Here is a 17,860-nt window from a genome sequence, read left to right as displayed (position 1 = left end):
AGAGCAGCAAAAGCGGTAGAGAAATGGTGGAAATGGGCGCTAATACGGCGCACCTTCTCAAGTACGTATGGCAATTCACGGTAAGTTTTCAGAAATTTCTGAACAACTAGGTTCAACATGTGAGCTATGCATGGCACTTGTACCAGCTTGCTGACCTTTATAGCTACCACCATGTAATGCCCATTATCACAGATGACCAGACCGTGTTGGAGGTGAAGCAGGGAGAGCCACTGATCAGTCTGTTGTTTTAAAGCGTGCCACAGCTCTACTGAAGTGTGTGCTTTCTGACCTAAACAGATCCGCTTCAGCAGAGCGTGTTGCCGCTTTGCTGATGCGCAGCTGCACAGGTCCCAGCTTAGCAGTGATGGGGAGGGTAATTCAGCAGAGGATGAGGAGCAGGAGGAGGGGAGAGAGGAAGTGGAATATGAAGAGGCGGAAACCCTGACAGAAGTTGGGCTCGCTATTCTTGGCATGGGTAGGATGTGTGATGTTCCATTTTGCGCCCTTATCCCATCCTCTACCAGGTTCACTCAGTGTGCTGTGACAGAAATGTATCGTCCCTGTCCACAACAACTTGTCCAGGTGTCTGTTGTTAGGTGGACCTTCCCGGTTGGTGAGAGCACGGTTCAGAATGTTTAACACGTGCTTGTGTAACGCAAGGATGGCACACCAGGCAAAATAATGGTGGCTGGGCTCACTGTATCATGGGACAGCCACAGCCAAGAGATCACGGAAAGACTATGTTCCCACAAGCCTAAACGGCAACATCTCCACAGCTAGCAATTTGGCAATGTGCGAGTTTAGTATTTGAGCCTGTTCGTTCATGGCTGGGTATTTACGCTTTCTTTCCAAGCTCTCAGGCATGGACAATTGGATGCTTCGCTGGGACAAGGAAGTGGATGTGGTTGATGTTTGTTGTGTGTGTGCAACCACAGCTAGTGGGCAGGAGGTATGAGCGCCTGCTTCCTGAACAGCAGATTCTGAAGGACATAGCCCAGGTGACATGGCATTGGTTTGACCCGCAGATGCAGATTTGGTACTCTGGTGTTCCGCCCACCTACTGTGGTGCTTGGCTGCCATGTGGTTTCACATACTGGTGGTGGTCAGGTTGCCTTTTCCCTGACCTCTGCTCAACTTAGTATGGCAGATGCTACAGACTGCAAGGTTTTTCTCTGAAGGACTTTCAGAAAAAAAATTCCACACAGCAGCTGAACACCCCCTTGCCCTGACTTGCCGCACAGCGGGAGTGCTCTTGGGTCCTGTTGACCCAGTTCTCACTCTGGGAAAACCACGACCCCTTGGTGCCTGTGTTAGTGCTACATATCCATCTTCTTCTCTGTTGCTGTCATGGCTATGCATTCCAACGGTCCAGGTCAGATCAGTGGACTCATCATCGACCAACTCATCTTCCATCTCATCCTCCTTCCCAGTTGACATTGTAGGCTGACCTGATGGCAACTGTGTCTCATCATCATCAGCCTCCACCTCTTGAGACAGTAAATAACGTTCTTCCAAGTGACTTTCTTCTGGCCATAGGTCCTCAAATACTTGGGCATCAACGCACGCCACCTCCTCTTGTCCCTCTTCAATGCTGTACGGTGATAGGCCAGAGCCAACCAAAGGATACGTACCAAACAGATCCTCGGAGTGGCCAAGCTTGGGGTAATATGTCTCCTGTGACTCATAATGGCGGGAGGAAGGAGAACCAGCTTCAGGATTGCATGGGCCAGACTTCTGTGTATCGACAGTAAACTGTGTGGTCTTGGAAGATTTGTTGCTGCTTGGCAAATGCATAGAGGCCTTGTCTGCTATCCAAAACAAAATCTGCTCTCTCTCTTCTGGCTTCCACACACGTTTACGTTCCAGACCGGGAAATTTTTCCAGGAACATAGTGGATGCATCAAGCTTCTTCTGACCTGACACAGACTGAGTGCCTTCTCGCGCACCACTGATAACACCACGTCCACGTGGGTTTTGTTGACAGATTTTCTGATGTTGATGGCACAAGCCAAGCTAGCTGTCACAGCCTGAATAGTAGGTAAAATGGCCTGGTGCGTGCTTGGTAGTAGGCAGTAGGAAATGTTTGGACTACTGCTTTGTGTAGTGCACTAAATGCTTTTTTAAGTGGACTAATGTGAACAGAAGGCAGGCTGTCACCCCAAAAACAACGGGAAATTGGGTGCATGCTTTGTAGCAAGCAGTAGGAAGTGTTTGGACTACTGCTTTGTTTAGGGCACTAAACGTTTTTTTTAAGTGGACTAATGTAGACAGAAGGCAGACTGTCACCCCAAAAACAGCGGGAGAAATGGGCTGGTGCATGCTTGATAGCAGGCAGTAGGAAATGTTTGGACTACTGCTTTGCATTGGGCACTAACCACCTTTTTATGTGGACTAATGTGGACAGAAGGCAGGCTGTCACCCCAAAAACAGCGGGAGAAATGGGCTGGTGCATGCTTGGTAGCAGGCAGTAGGAAATGTTTGGACTACTGCTTTGCGCTGGGCACTAACCACCTTTTTATGTGGACTTATGTGGACAGCTGTTTTAAGATGGACACTGGCTTTAACTTTTCCCTACCTGATACACAATCTCTCCCTCCCTGTACTCTTACTTTGTTGTGTGTCTTCAGCTCTGAAAGGAGCTATTTTTTAGTGGTATTATGGAGCTAGTGAGCAGTTCCTTTAAACACTGAACTAGTATACACTGCAGGTAGCCTTTAAAAGGGCTTTTGTTTTATCAAGAGGCCTAAACACTCTCCCTGGCAGCTCAGCGATCTCTCCCTATGCTTATAGAATGCAGGCTCCAGAGTCAATGTGCACAAAATGGTGGCGGCAGGGCTTAAATAGACCCTATGACTCTGGGCGGCCAGCCAACCACAGTGATGCCACAAACATGATGTCTGCGGCCTTACGGTGATTGGTTAAGAAGCCCAGCATGTTTAATGACTGCAAAGGAGGCGCCAAAACTCCTAATATAGCGAGGCAAGTACACAAATACTCGCAATATAGCGAGGAACCCAAATACCGTACTATCTGTGCGAATAGTAATGAATACACTCGCTCATCACTAGTCATGGTTTAAATATAGAGAATCTCTGGAGACGGACAGAAGTGCACGCAAAATAGGGCAATACCTTCTGGCAAGGGGTAGGTATAATCAATGGTAGCACTCACCTAAAGGTGTTGTGTGCATGCACAACACCTATAAAGGCATGGAAAGCCGCCGTTGGCTGGAGGAAAGGGCTCTTCCAGAGGTAGAAGAGCCTTGGGATTCCAAGATGGTTTTTATTAATATTAAACCATTTTAGAGTCCAAAGGCTCTTCATTCCTGCAGTGCAGACTGCTGAAACGAGCCACCTTTCATATTTGCCATGGTTTAAATATAGTTGCTTTGTTTTTGATATTTCCTGGTATTTGGCTTTGAAAAAAGTACCAATAATGTTTTTTCAAAGCCAAATACCAGGACATGTTCAGATTACATGCATTTTTAGTGTGTTTCCACAGCAAAAATGAACTACTCATATTTGTTCTTCTTTACCTGTGGATTTTCTGCAATTATTCTATGGGGAAACTCCACACATGAAACTCACTGTACCCACAAGAGAAATTGAAATGATACAGATTTCACTACGTCAGTTTATGCTTTGTAAAAAGCACAGTGGGCATGAGATTTCTATAAGTCTTATCCTCTTTACTATAAATGTAAGATGCTGCTTTTTTTTATTCAGCAAAAATATGCAGCGTCAAAAAAGCTCCAAACACTCATTGACTTGTGGCTCTCCTCGTGAAGAAGTCAGTTGGACTTCAAAGTGTGTAGAGATTAAACCGCCTTTCTGATTCTAAATCCCTTCCTGGACATTCCCATTAATTGAGACGCCAACAGCACAGAATAACCTCTTCTCTACACCAATTGATTTCTACGTTGGAGCTGCCAACCAGTGGAGCAGCAGGTGGACCTTTGTTTCTGAGTTATTCCAAGAGTTGTGCTTTCTCACAACATTACCAGGTGAGCAGATACCGCAGCACAAAACCCCTATTGTCTGGCTAATGCCCTATCTTGCGCTCTTTTTCCTTCCAGTCTATAATCAAAAACTCCTCGTGTGCACACAGCCTTAAAGGCTTTTTCAGGGTTTGAATACTGTCAGGGTTCTCAATTCAATAGTAACATGGAGATGACTGCTTAAATTTAGCTCAAGCCTGAAATTCCCCTTTAAGAGAGCTTACATTTAGGTGGGAAGGTTAGCTAGTTATTAATATTATTTTGACATCATACATATAATATATACATTTAAAGCTGTGGTCTATGGTAAATCTAAAATGAAGAAGCGCAATAACAAAGTTTTTACTTCTCCATAAGCTCAATAACACTTAAGGCACCTAATCAGTTTTTAATTCTTAATACATGGCTGTTGGATCAAGTCTTGTTAAAAGATATGCAGATGAATATTTACATGAAAGAAACTATTTTTATTGGTGACCTTTACAACTTGTTGAAAATTCAGACGTAATATCAAATATATAATCAGTTCTCAGTACTTACGGATTATCCAGCAGTAGTATGATTGGATTAAGCTCCTTCTTTGGTCTGTAATAAGCTCTGAGCGGAACAATAAAATTGTACAGTCCATTGCCTGCTGTCTCAGCTGCAACAATGATGACTTTATTTTTAAAGCCATAGGCTTTAGCATCTTCATAATAGTTATGTTGACATCCCTAAAGAAGAAGTGAATGAAGTTAAGTAGATTATGTCCTTTAATACACAGTATGTAGCACATTTCATCTTGGGGTATTGCTTATCAGCATGAAAAGAACTAAAGTTTGGAAATCAATAAACACAAAGTAACAACATACTAATAAATACATGGTTTGTCAGGCATGCCTGCCGGGTCTATTTGCAGGTGCAGTAAATAAGGACGAAAAGAACAGAAACTAGATAAATTAACCAACATAAAAATCAGGAAAGTGCAGCAAATAAAAGAAAAATCACAAGAAGTGCAGAAATGTATAGTGCCGAGCAGAGAAATGCTGAGGAGATGAAGGGCCACTGGATGCTTGTTTGTAGCTATATGCCACCATTGTGCTGCGGAAGGACTGCAGAAAGCTAAGCAAAAGATACCCCGCACTCAGAGTGAGAAAACCATCATTCATTACTGGGGTTCTACAGGAATATAAACAAATGATATAAATAATGGAAATGTCATTACAAATCAATTCCTAAATATGTTTAATTAGCAAATCACAACTGTTTCATCTAGAGAGGTAATCACTAGATAATTAAAACGGCCACCTTGTTACACTGACAGAAGCTTGTCCTAGAATGTTAGGACAGGAGCCTGTGATCATGTGCAGTAGCAAGCTCCGCTGCTGTCACCTGGAGATACATAGAGGTTTGAGTGGCCTCTTCTCACCTCATCACCTCTGGTATCTCCAGTGGTATTAGTGGAGCACATCTTCCTAAATATGAAGAAGAGCGCAGATTCCTACTGCACATGCTCACAAGCTCCTGTCCTAACATTCCCGGACATGTTTCTCTTGGAGAAACAAGGTGGCAGCTATTTTAATTCTAGAGTGATTACCTCCCTAAACAAAACAATTGTGATTAGCTAATTAAATGTATTCAGGAATTTGTTTATACTGATATTTCCTGTACTTATTTTTTTTTCCATTTCAGGAGAACCCTTTTAATAAAGATTACTTGGGAGTTATCAAAAGAAGTTTTGTCACTACTGCACCATTGATTTGAAAGATCTCCAGCTTTGTCTCCAGAGAATGGCTTACCTCAGAGTCACTGTTTTAGCACTATCTTGACATTTTAAAAGGTTTATTTTTTTCACTTACCTTATCTAATCGTAAACAGCAAAAAGGGACTTTTTCTGGCAACAGATGACAAAAGTTTGGTGAGCTGCCTATATATGGTGAATTGGGAGGATAACCCTTAGTGTACCTGAAAAAAAAATATAATAAGTACAACAGCAAAGAAACACAAAATTACAGAATAATTCTGTGGGTTCTGGGCTATACACAAGCAATAGATATTCTGATTACTTTAGATTACATTATTGCTTTATTTACTATATAGTACCTGTAAATATGAGAGCACAATTAAAAAAATATATATATTTTTTCCTTGGCTTAGACCTATGTAAAATTGCTAATTTTCTATTATTCACTACACTACTGTCTGAAAGATTGCGACAACCAACTGTGAGAGTAACCCTTAAGTTTTTTTGCCACATTCAAAGATTATAACTATGATGCTTAGTGCTTGCTCACACAACCGTATTTTCAGTCCGAGTGCTGTCCGTGAAAAAAACAGACATCACTAGGACCAATGTTAGTCAATGGGGCAGTGAAGGTGACAGATTCTTTCCACTCACCAAATCTGTGCTTGAAAAAATTGCAATGTGCACTAGTTTCTTCTGTAAATTGGATGAGACTCACCCATTCAAGTCTATGGGAGTGCAAAAAAAATCTGATACCATACGGAGACAGTTTTACAATTTTGGAATTTGGCCTCACACATTTTTCATATACAGACGGGTTCACGATTGACTCAATGACTGCTAAATGTCCAGGTCCTGTGGCTTCAAAACAAGCCCAAATCATCACCCACCAAATCGACACTGTTTCTAACAGGTGGTATTTGGTGTTTATGCCGCGTCTGGTTTTCAGGAATACTTTAAGCCCAACAGAATAAAAATGACTGTGAGTGTCCTAATACATAACCACATAACCAGAGTAATATTGTACAGAAAAACAAGTAAAGTCTCTAGAGTATACAGATGTGGTAAGATTACATGAATTTTAAAATATAACTTTTAATACACATTCGTAAAAGATATAAATAGAATGAAGTATTCACCTCCCAAGATTGAAAATAGCATTCAATTTACCATGTTCTTGAACTTGATACCATCTGGCCCCTAAATATTTCACTATTATTCACCCTAATAATGTATGGCTTGAGGGTGTGACAAAAAGGTGAAGAGCGAAAACTAGAAACCAATCCATACTCACAGGGCCGGCCTTAGGGTATATGGCGCCCTGTGCGAAATCCCTCTTGGCGCCCCCCCCCAAAGAAAAAAAATTAAACTCATGTAGGTGAAAACAACAAGTGCATTTTTTATTAATCAAATGATCAAGTAATAACAAGCAACAAAAGTTGAAAAGTTTTAAAGCCGCCACCACGATAAGGTAGACTCTTCTGGCAGGGCCCTACTCTAACCTATTAAAATTTTCTTAAAATATCCAATACTCTTTTTAGATATATTTTTATTTAGTTTTCTTTAAGGGAATGTGTCATATACATTTTTTTTTAAAAATGACCAATAATACCACATACAGGGAATACTGCCACACCATGACCAGACCACATATTACCACAACATAGTGACCGAATAATACCACACAGAAGGGGGAAAAACTGCCACACCATGACCAGACCACATATTACCACCACATTACTAATATTACCACCACATTACTAATATTACCATAAGTGTCATTATGCACGGGAGCTCTATACATGGTATGTATAATGTAAGTGTCCAGGTAATCTAGTGATCACCAGTGACATTATACACAGGAGCTCTGTATATAGTGTCAGTGTACAGGTAATACAGTGATCATCAGTGACATTATACACAGGAGCTCTGTATATAGTGTCAGTGTACAGGTAATACAGTGATCACCAGTGACATTATACACAGGAGCCCGGTACATAGTATATAGTGTAAGTGTACATGTAATACACTGACTCACTGGTGACGTCTCTAGGTGAAGTCCTTCAGCTACGCTTTTCTCCTTCATCCAGCACAGACCGCCATTACGTCTTCCAGCCAGGACTCGTCTCTGCATAAAATAACACAGTTATCTAGAGCACATTCCCCAACTTCTACATTACGCAGCTGAATACAGACGTGTATCCACCATCAATATATGGTTAGTTATTATACAACCTACCATTCCAAATATAAATTGTAATCCACCACGGTGCCCCCATTAACTGTAAATAGGCACTTAATATATAATTTAATTAGAACCTCTACTCTTTCCGCCAATTTGTTACCAGTTACACTCCTGCATCCGCAACGCCCCCTACTCTATACTTCCTGCTCCCCGCATTCATTATTTACATGCACCCCCTGCCCCAATTCATTATATCATGTCCTGCTCTCCCCACCCCATCATCATTTACTGTCCCCCACCCCACATTCATTATGTGCAGCTCATTATCCCCCTACTCCCAATTCCCCCATGTGCAGCTCATTTTCTCCCAATTCCCCCATGTGCAGCTCTCACCCCCCCATGTGCACATCTCTCATCCCCCTCCCCCACATGTGCCCCTCTCTCATCCCCCTCCCCCACATGTGCACCTCTCTCATCCCACTCCCCCACATGTGCACCTCTCTCATCCCCCTCCCCCACATGTGCACCTCTCTCATCCCCCTCCCCCACATGTGCACCTCTCTCATCCCCCCCATGTGCACATCTCTCATCCCCCTCCCCCACATGTGCACCTCTCTCATCCCCCTCCCCCACATGTGCACCTCTCTCATCCCCCTCCCCCACATGTGCACACCTCTCATCCCCCTCCCCCACATGTGCACCTCTCTCATCCCCCTCCCCCACATGTGCACCTCTCTCATTCCCCTCCCCCACATGTGCACCTCCCATTCCCCCCACTCCTAGTAAATTGTATTTAAAAAAAAAAAAAAACTTGTTATACTTACCCCCATGCGATCCCTGCAGAATCCTCGTCCAAATCGATGACACCAGGTTCTCCTGACTTCCGGTCATGTGACGGTGCCGTCACATGACCGGAAGTCAGAGAAATCATGACAGAGATGTTCCGGCCCCGGCGCTTAGCATGGGGCCGGGGGCCCCATGAGGAGAGAGACACACAAGAGGGGGGCCCCCAAGGGGGCCCCTACCGGCCGGGCCCCATACTGGAGTCAGGGCAGTCATGCCCTGATGGCGGCCCTGCTGGAGGCTGAAGGGGCCCCCTCTCCCTCGGGGCCCCCGTTCAATGAACCGGCTGCACGGGCGGTAGTTCCGCCCCTGTGTGTGAGGAGGAGAGAGTGCAGCGCGCCCGGGTCCCGGCCGGACATTTCAGAGCAGAGAGGGGGCGCCGGCGCCTGAGCACAGAAGAAACGCTGGGCGCTCCCTCTCTGCTCTTCCATAAGAAAAATACCGACGGGGAGGGAGCCAGCGCAGCGCCCCCCTTCACTCTCAAGTTTGAGGCGCCCTGTGCAGTTGCACAGCTGGCACGCCCCAAAGGCCGGCCCTGCATACTCACACCTCAACTTAAGGCATCACAACTATTCCTCATGCCAGGGTCTTAATCTGCCAGAATAGACAAATCACACAGGCTACCAATATGCCACATCATAAAGATAATTATTAGAAAAGCAGCATGACAAACACCATATGAGCACATGTATTAATCATCATGCTGCAAGAAATGCATAAAAAACACTGTACAGATAGTCTAATGTATCATAGTTTCATAGTTTTTAAGGTTGAAGGTTGACTTAAGTCCATCGAGTTCATCCAGAGGAAGGCAGACACTAAAATGTGTTTCCTCTTATGCTACATAAGGTTTATCAGCTAAGGTAATCCCAAGACAGTGTCACACATGCAACAAGAAATGTATTTGTCCAGATAGCTCATGGCATATAGAGCAAAATATACATACAATACCAACTACCATACAGCTTACAATCCTAATGTGTAGAGTGATCAAGTTGGTACGATGATGTCTTACTATGTAGATACAGGCTCGGACTGGCCTGCCGGGGAATCGGGGAATCCCCTGATGGGCCCTGCACTGCAAGAGAAGGAAGTCTCCTCTCCCTTCAGCTACGCTCTGCTGGGCTAATCCCCATCCATAGGGGCACAATCCCTTGTTCCTCTGCGGTGCTCAGGATAGGTGTCAGAGTCTGACCCACATCAGTGCAGGAGAGGTGCCACTGACCAGTAACACCTCTCCTACACAGGTGTCAGTCTGACTCCAACACCAAGGACAAGCACAGCAGAGGAAGGAGGGAGTGTGCCCCTATGGATGGGGATTATTCCAGTGGTTAGTGCATAGCTAATTAGTGTGGTAACTGGTAAGTGACATCTCTCCTGCAGAGGTGTCAATCTGACCAGCTGTAAGCACCCCTACCCCACCCAGCACAAGGAGATCTTGTGGCATGGGGCAGGGGGAGGTCACCACAGCAGCAGGCCCCTCACTCCTCTCTGGCAACTGAGTAGGAGCTGGATGAAGCTGTGGTGCGATTGGTGTTGAGTCATTACCCACCGTGCAGCAGCTGCCGAATTTCCTGTGAGTGTAGAAGACTGTGTGAGTAGAAGCAGCTTAGTTTACACTATTAAATGTTATTTTATGTGCAATTGAATAGAATAATAGATCTAAATGTATCAATTTTGGTGGAGTGGGCTTGACTATATACTGTGTGCTATATGTGGGGAAGGGGTACTTGGCTATATATTGTATGCTATATGTGGGAGAAGGGGATTTGGCTATATATTGTATGCTATATGTGGGGGAGGGGTACTTGGCAATATACTGTGTGCTATATGTGGGGAAGGGGTACTTGGCTATATATTGTATGCTATCTGTGGGGGAGGGGTACTTGGCTATATACTGTGTGCTATATGTGGGGAAGGGGTACTTGGCTATATACTATGTGCTATATGTGGGGGAGGGGGACTTGGCTATATACTGTATGTTATATGTGGGGCAGGGGGATTTGGCTATATACTGTATGCTATATGTGAGGGAGGGGAACTTAGATATTTGGTGTATGGTACATGTGGGGGAGGGGGACTTTGCTATATACTGTATGTTATATGTGGGGGAAGGGGACTTGGCTGTATGCTATATGTGGGAGAGGAGGACTTGGGTATATGCTGTATTCTATACGTGAGGGAGGGGGACTTGGCTATATACTGTGTGCTATACGTGAGCCAGGGAGACTTGGCTATATACTATATGCTATATGTGGGGGAGAGGGGCTTGGCTATATATTGTATGCTATATGAGGGGGAGGGGGACTTGGCTATATACTGTATGCAATATGTGGGGGAAGGGAATTCAGCTATTTACTGTGTGCTATATTTTGGGGAGGGCGACTTGGCTATATACTGTGTGCTATATGTGGGGATTGGGTACCTGGGTATATACTGTGTGCTATATGTGGAGGAGGAGGACTTGGCTATATACTTATGCTATATGTGGGGCAGGGGGATTTGGCAATATACTGTTTGCTATATGTGGGGCAGGGGGATTTGGCTATATATTGTATGCTTTATGTAGGGCAGGGGGACTTGGCTATATACTGTATGCTATATGTGGGGGAGGGGGACTTGTCTATATACTGTGTGCTATATGTGGGGATTGGGTACCCGGGTATATACTGTGTGCTATATGTGGAGGAGGGGGACTTGGCTATATACTGTATACTATATGCGGGGCAGGGGGATTTGGCTATATACTGTATGCTGTACAGTACAGACCAAAAGTTTGGACGCACCTTCTCATTTAAGAGAATGCCAAGAGTGTGCAAAGCAGTCATCAAAGCAAAAGGTGGCTACTTTGAAGAACCTAGAATATAAGACATATTTTCAGTTGTTTCACACTTTTTTGTTAAGTATATAATTCCACATGTGTTAATTCATAGTTTTGATGCCTTCAGTGTGAATGTACAATTTTCATAGTCATGAAAATACAGAAAAATCTTTAAATGAGAAGGTGTGTCCAAACTTTTGGTCTGTACTGTATGTGGGAGAGGGGGACTTGGCTATATACTGTATACTATAGGTGGGGGAGGGGGACTTGGCTATATACTGTATGCTATATGTGGGGGAGGGGCACTTGGCTACATACTGTATGCTATATGTGGGGAAGGGATTTGGCTACATACTGTATGCTTTATGTAGGGCAGGGGGACTTGGCTATATACTGTATGCTATATGTGGGGGAGGGGGACTTGGCTATATATTGTATGCTATATGTCGGGGAGGGGCACTTGACTGTATACACTATGTATGGATGATTGGGACTTGACTATATGTGGTAAATGTGGGGCAGTTGTATCCTGTATAAATTACTACATATAAATTCACTTTATTGAGAATGTATATGTGGTGTATGCAATGTCACTTGTCTGGTCTAGGCAGAGACTGTCTTGTAGACGTGGTCGCCGGCCTCAGAAACAATACAAGGACTGATGTCACTATACAGGTAGCATGAGATCAAATAAAAGGCTTTGATCTGTGCCTTGAAAAAGCATTTTTAACATTATTTACTCCACAAAAGTGGTGAAAATACAACTGAAATGTGAGTCGGTCCCTGACTGTAGAACATTTCATGTGGTGGTGCATGGAAGCTGAAAAATGTGCCAAATTGATTAGGAGGCACAGGCTGTTTTACACACTATATTGTATGTTGTACATGTGCATGAGGCTGAAGTATGAACTGGTAAAATGTCTATGTAGAGTAGCAGTAGGGTGGGCCCTGTGGAATCAATTCCCCCTGTGGGCCCTAGGCACTCCAGTCCGACCCTGTGTAGATATATAGTTGCCACAGTGTATGATCCCTGTAGTGTAGTCAGACTACGTTAGGCATCATTTACAGTGGCAGCATGAGCTATTTGTACATATACTGTATCTTTTTTGTACATTGTGTGACACTTTGCCTATCTTGGGGTTCCCTGATGAACCTGTTATAACGGAAAGAGAAATGTCTTGGCATCTCAACATTTTGCTTTTTGATGGGTTTCATGCAGCTTGATTACTATATGGCATCCCTATGTGGTGTCTGTCATGCTGTTGTGGTAATAATTATGTTTATGGTGTGGCAGATTTATATCATGTCTGATTTGTCTGTTCTCGTAGATTAAGACCTTGGCTTCTGGAATGGTAATAATGCCTTTAATTGAGTTGTGAATGCTGACTGGTTTATAGTCTTCCCTCTCTCCATTTTTATTTCACTTTCAAGATGTTCCTTATATTAGGGTGAATAATAGGGAAATATTTAGTGCTTGTATGTTATTACTGTAAGTTCAAGGACATTCATAACTAGGATGGCTTGTCCAATCTTGAGAGATGAGGAGTTCTTTGTATTTACAGTTGTGACCAAAACTTTTGAGACTGACACACATTTTGTTTGCTACTTCAATGTTTTTAGATCTTGTCAAATATTTCTCTGATTACAGAAGTACAATTAGCATTTCATAAGTTCTGATACATTTATTGGCAAATGTATCAAGTCTGTGCAAAGACTCAATAATTACAGTGTTGACACTTATTTTTCAAGACTTCTCCAATTTCCCCTAGCATAACGAGTATCTGGTTCTGGGCCAGATCCTAATACAACACATTCTTGCCTAATCAGTGCTTGGAGTTTATTATATTTTCTGTGTTTTTGCTTATCCACCTGTTTTTTGAGGATTAACCACTGATGGGATTGAGATTTGGCTAGTTTCCTGGCTATGGACCCAAAAAGTTCAATGTCTTGTTTACAGGGCAGATCAGTTATCACTTTTGCCTTGTAACATGATGCTCCATCATGCTGGAGAAATAATTGTTAATCACCAAATTGCTATGGGATTGTGCTGGGATGTTGCTCTAGGAGGATGTTTAGATATCATCCTTTATTTATTGCACTTAGCCAAAACTGTGAGTGAGCCCACTCCCTTGAATGAAAAGCAACTCAACACAGGAATGGTCTCAGAATGCATTATTATTACCACTTGTAAATACTCTTTATCAATGTAGAGTGATGGACCTAGTCATCATTATAGATAGTGATTATTTACTGTGAGAGCAGTGAAATTATGGAACTCTCTACCACATCATGTTGTAATGGCCAGTTTACGAAAAAAGTTCTAGAAGGGTCTGGATGCCTTGCTTGAAAAATTCAACATGCAGGTTATTGGTACTAGATTCTGTGATGGGATGATGATCCAGGGAACTAGTCTAATTTCTATACATGAAGTCAGGAAGAAATTTTTCCAATATGGGGCAATTGTCATCTATCTTATTAGTTTTTTTCCTTTCTCTGGATAACGATACTAGGCTATAAGTTGAACTCGGTAGATATGTGTTTTTTTTGCAACCTTAAAACTATGAAACTACAATTAGGTGACTCACTTTCACAGCCCATCCAGAACTACTGAGTTTATCCACCTATCATGGTTTTTAATTGGAGATACTCTCTGGAGAGAATAAATATCCAAATCCCTAAAGATTAAATGACGTGCAATGGCTGCTGGATAGAAATGCTCTGCTTGAGAACAAAAGTCTGCTCATGTAGTACATATTTGAGTATATTGTGGCTTTGCCATATCAGCCAACCCTATGCTTATGTATTGATGCCTGAGTCTACCCTACTCTAAAGCCAATGCAGCCTGCATGGGTGTTATCAGGACCAACAGGGCATTGGTGAGAGCAGGAGGTTTGAGGTTGATCAGAGGACAAGACAGTGTATGGATCAGACTATGAGAAAAGGAATCCAATAGACTCTACTTATTAAAATTGGCAGTTAAATTGCAAATACTATAGATGACCAAATCTTTCAGAATTCAAACTCATCAGCTTCACCAAATTTTCCCCAAAAATGTGGTTTGCAGTGAATAAATTTGTTACACATACAAATTTGCCAGGAAAATAAGTGTATAACACTGAGTAAAGTAGTACCATGGCACTCCTATATATGGTGCACAAGTAGGATCCTGTCCCTTGTTAACTTTTGAAAAAATCTTGGCACTCCTAGTAAATTGGAGAATATTTTGAATATATTTATTTAAAGTGCAGGCAATCCAAACAGTGAAGACGTTTCGGTCATGTGACCTTTATCAGTATAACAGATTGCACAAGACAGAACGTATATGCTAACCCTGTGGGTGAGTAGTGTGCACGGTAATGGCACACGCTAATGCTTCCTTAGTTTTTTTTTGCTTACAATTCGAATTGCAAATTATTCAAATTCGCAGGGATAGGAGAATTTCTGGAAATTTGACTCAATATTGATTCACAGAGGACCAATCTGCTCATCTCTAGTAAGCACCCATGCCCAATACCTTACAAAGAGTAATGATCAGGTGCCTTTGAAGGTTACTCTGAATATATTCAATGTCATGCTTTAATAATATTGAGAGGTTGAAACTTGAAACGTGAAAGAGATATTTTTTACTAAGTAAATAGACACTTAATAAAATAAATTCAGACTGTGGCCACTATCAATTATTAGCTTACAATTATTTTTCAATCTCTGCAATCTTTTTAGCTAAGGAGACCTTCAGTTTTATGATGAAGAGGTAGGTAAAAAATCTATATGTGCGAAGTATTCTCATAAATCAGCCCAATTACATTTTATCCTACTACATCCGGTTAGGCAGGCAGTGGAGAGGTAACTGTTATTAGGAGGGACTAATAAAGATTTTCATGGATCCAATCATTTTGATAAATTAAAAATTGCTGTTTGGTTTTTAGATAAAAATGCATTGGATACGCATTCGTAATCTTGGGCGAATGATAAATATAACCTCAAAATATCTGTACAGCAGAAAAACTTTTCGGAGAAACAAAATATAATCATTTCAGTCCTTTAGGAGTCTGAAAGGTTGTTCTTTTCACAATAGCTGTAAAAACATATTCCAACAATGGAGAAAGTGTGTTTTTTCCTTTAATATCAAAGCTAGAATATATATTTAGCCACCGGTGCTTTATAGACATTACTGCGCTGTGGAACCTCTTATTTCTGAAACACGCTGCTAAACTTAAAATTGTGAGGGGAAGAGGGACATGATTCTAATAAGATGTAATACTAAAGACAGAGGTGGTGCAATTTAAAAAACCCTAGTGTAAAAACCCCTGCTGCTATCATTTCTATGAGTCTGTCTTACATTTTTTCAAAACTACCATCATTATTTGCAAAAGTTTCTTTAGAGGGTTGAGAACTCAGAAAATATGATCTTGCACAGACAGGATTTAAACCTCCTGCTGGAAAAATAAAATTGTAACGGTAATGATTTTTCTCTGAGAAAATTCAGAAAAAAATGACTTTTTCAGTCTGTTTTAGGACAAAGTTTAGTTTAAAAAATATTCCAGCTCATTTTTTTTCATTTTCTCTTTTCTTAATTTGTCAAGCGTGTACAAGAAGAATAATAGCAGTAATAATCCTAATGACTGCATAAAGTATTTCAATGGCAAACCATTACACATCCCATATTTCCAGATGTGAACACTAGGAAAGGTCTAATTATCCTTAGTCTTAACATTTCTGTTGCATCTCATATTTTGGTTGCACATTATAGAAATTGAAGGTCATAAATCATCTTTCTGGTCATTAGCTATTGTAATATGTCATATTAAAGAAATAAAAATTCTGAATTGTAAAATGAATAATACATTCTGCATAAACGGTCACTGTGTTTCAACAAACTTTACATCAAAAGTATAAGCAAATATAACAATGTTTGTAATATATGTTATGAATGAAATATACTGCTTTTTCTACTACTATTAGAAAATAGCTAATGTGCATCTTGGTCAAAGCAAGACAGATTATGAGCTCACTAAGGCTACATTCACTCTAAAATACTGCTAAACCCATCTTGCTCAAGACATGATGGACTACCAGGAGGATGTAGTTATAATAGGTGTAGGGTTTGCCTTCACACCCAGGTCCTGGAGACTAAGGAGGCCCCAAAGGTCTCTTTTCCCCATATGAAAAGACAACTACTATTAAAGACCTGTGTTAGTTGCATCACGTTACACCACTGGCTACCAGCTCACTAAGCTATCACATTAAGGGCTCATGCAGATGAACGTATAAGTCAGACGTGTGCTGTCCTATTTTTAATCAAACAGCACAAGGACAGCACACAGATCCATGTTATTAAATAGGGCTGTTCAGATTCCCTATTTTTTTATCCGTCCATGAGAGAAAAATCTCAGCATACATTACTTTTGTGTGTATATCGGATGAGACTCGCCTGTGTAACTCAATGGGAGAAAGAAAAAACACAGATCTCACTATATTCACGCAAGGAGCATCTTATTTTTATCGATGCAACTTCAAATAATTCAGGAAACCTGCAAGTGCCACAGGAAGTAGTTTATGGTAGTAAAAACAACACCATTTGGGCCACTTCTGCAGCCATGCCAAAGCCACTGAATATATCACCAGCAGTTCTGACTATAAGTCAACAATATGTAACTATTTGACAGGTACCTACCTATAGCAATGAAACATGTGTAATGGGCCCCCTTTTGGAGTCCGAAAAAAAAATCCAAATTCATATTTTGTCTTTATTTGCATGATCAAAATTGCATTTGTTTTACAATTGTTTTTTTTATTATTTTTCATTCACAAACTCGGATGAAAATGTTACCAAACATTGGCGCAGTTGTTGCAATCAGTATCGCCAAGAGAAGCAGCAGCACACCAAAAGTGTCTCTGCACCTCCATAACACAGGACCTACATCTACATCAAGCAGATGAGTTTCCTTTTGCAACTTATGGATATGGCTGGGAGCAACTTTGGCTTGCTCCAACTTCTTTGTATGTCCATTGCAGCTACTTTTTTTTAATTTTTTTTCCTTAAAGAAGTTGTCCACTACTTTTTTATAGTGCCCCCAGTGTATTAAAAATGTGCAGGTAAGTGTTTTTGTAATTACCTTTCGTTGTCTTTACTGCCTGTGAGCGTCGCTATCGCTGTCCACTCACAGGCATCACGTGACCCCCGGCTGCAGCCAGCTCTTGCTTCCGCTGATGTCACATCAAGTGAGGCGTGACCCAGTGAAGCGCTCCCCGCTGATTGATGTGTTGTTAGTGGGGGTTTCCCCGCACGTC

General features: G+C 41.9%; 1 protein-coding gene across 3 annotated transcripts in view; it reads right to left on the bottom strand.

The window, feature by feature from the left end:
* KCNT2 (potassium sodium-activated channel subfamily T member 2) overlaps positions 1 to 17,860 on the bottom strand; it is a 1,642,055-nt gene that overhangs the window by 358,315 nt on the left and 1,265,880 nt on the right. For all 3 annotated transcript variants that reach the window (XM_073642937.1, XM_073642939.1, XM_073642938.1), the window contains exons 18-19: positions 5,836 to 5,941; positions 4,538 to 4,710 (exon numbers count right to left, since the gene is read on the bottom strand). In XM_073642937.1, coding sequence (XP_073499038.1) covers positions 4,538 to 4,710; positions 5,836 to 5,941 — 279 coding nt within the window. The remainder of the gene's footprint in view (positions 1 to 4,537; positions 4,711 to 5,835; positions 5,942 to 17,860) is intronic.

Source organism: Phyllobates terribilis, unplaced genomic scaffold (genome assembly GCF_046119375.1).
Source record: "Phyllobates terribilis strain yellow unplaced genomic scaffold, ASM4611937v1 Scaffold_8__6_contigs__length_399053987, whole genome shotgun sequence".
In the NCBI taxonomy this organism is placed as follows: Eukaryota; Metazoa; Chordata; class Amphibia; order Anura; family Dendrobatidae; genus Phyllobates; species Phyllobates terribilis.
Note: the sequence above shows the minus strand (reverse complement) of the source record. Positions and strands in the feature narration are given on the sequence as shown.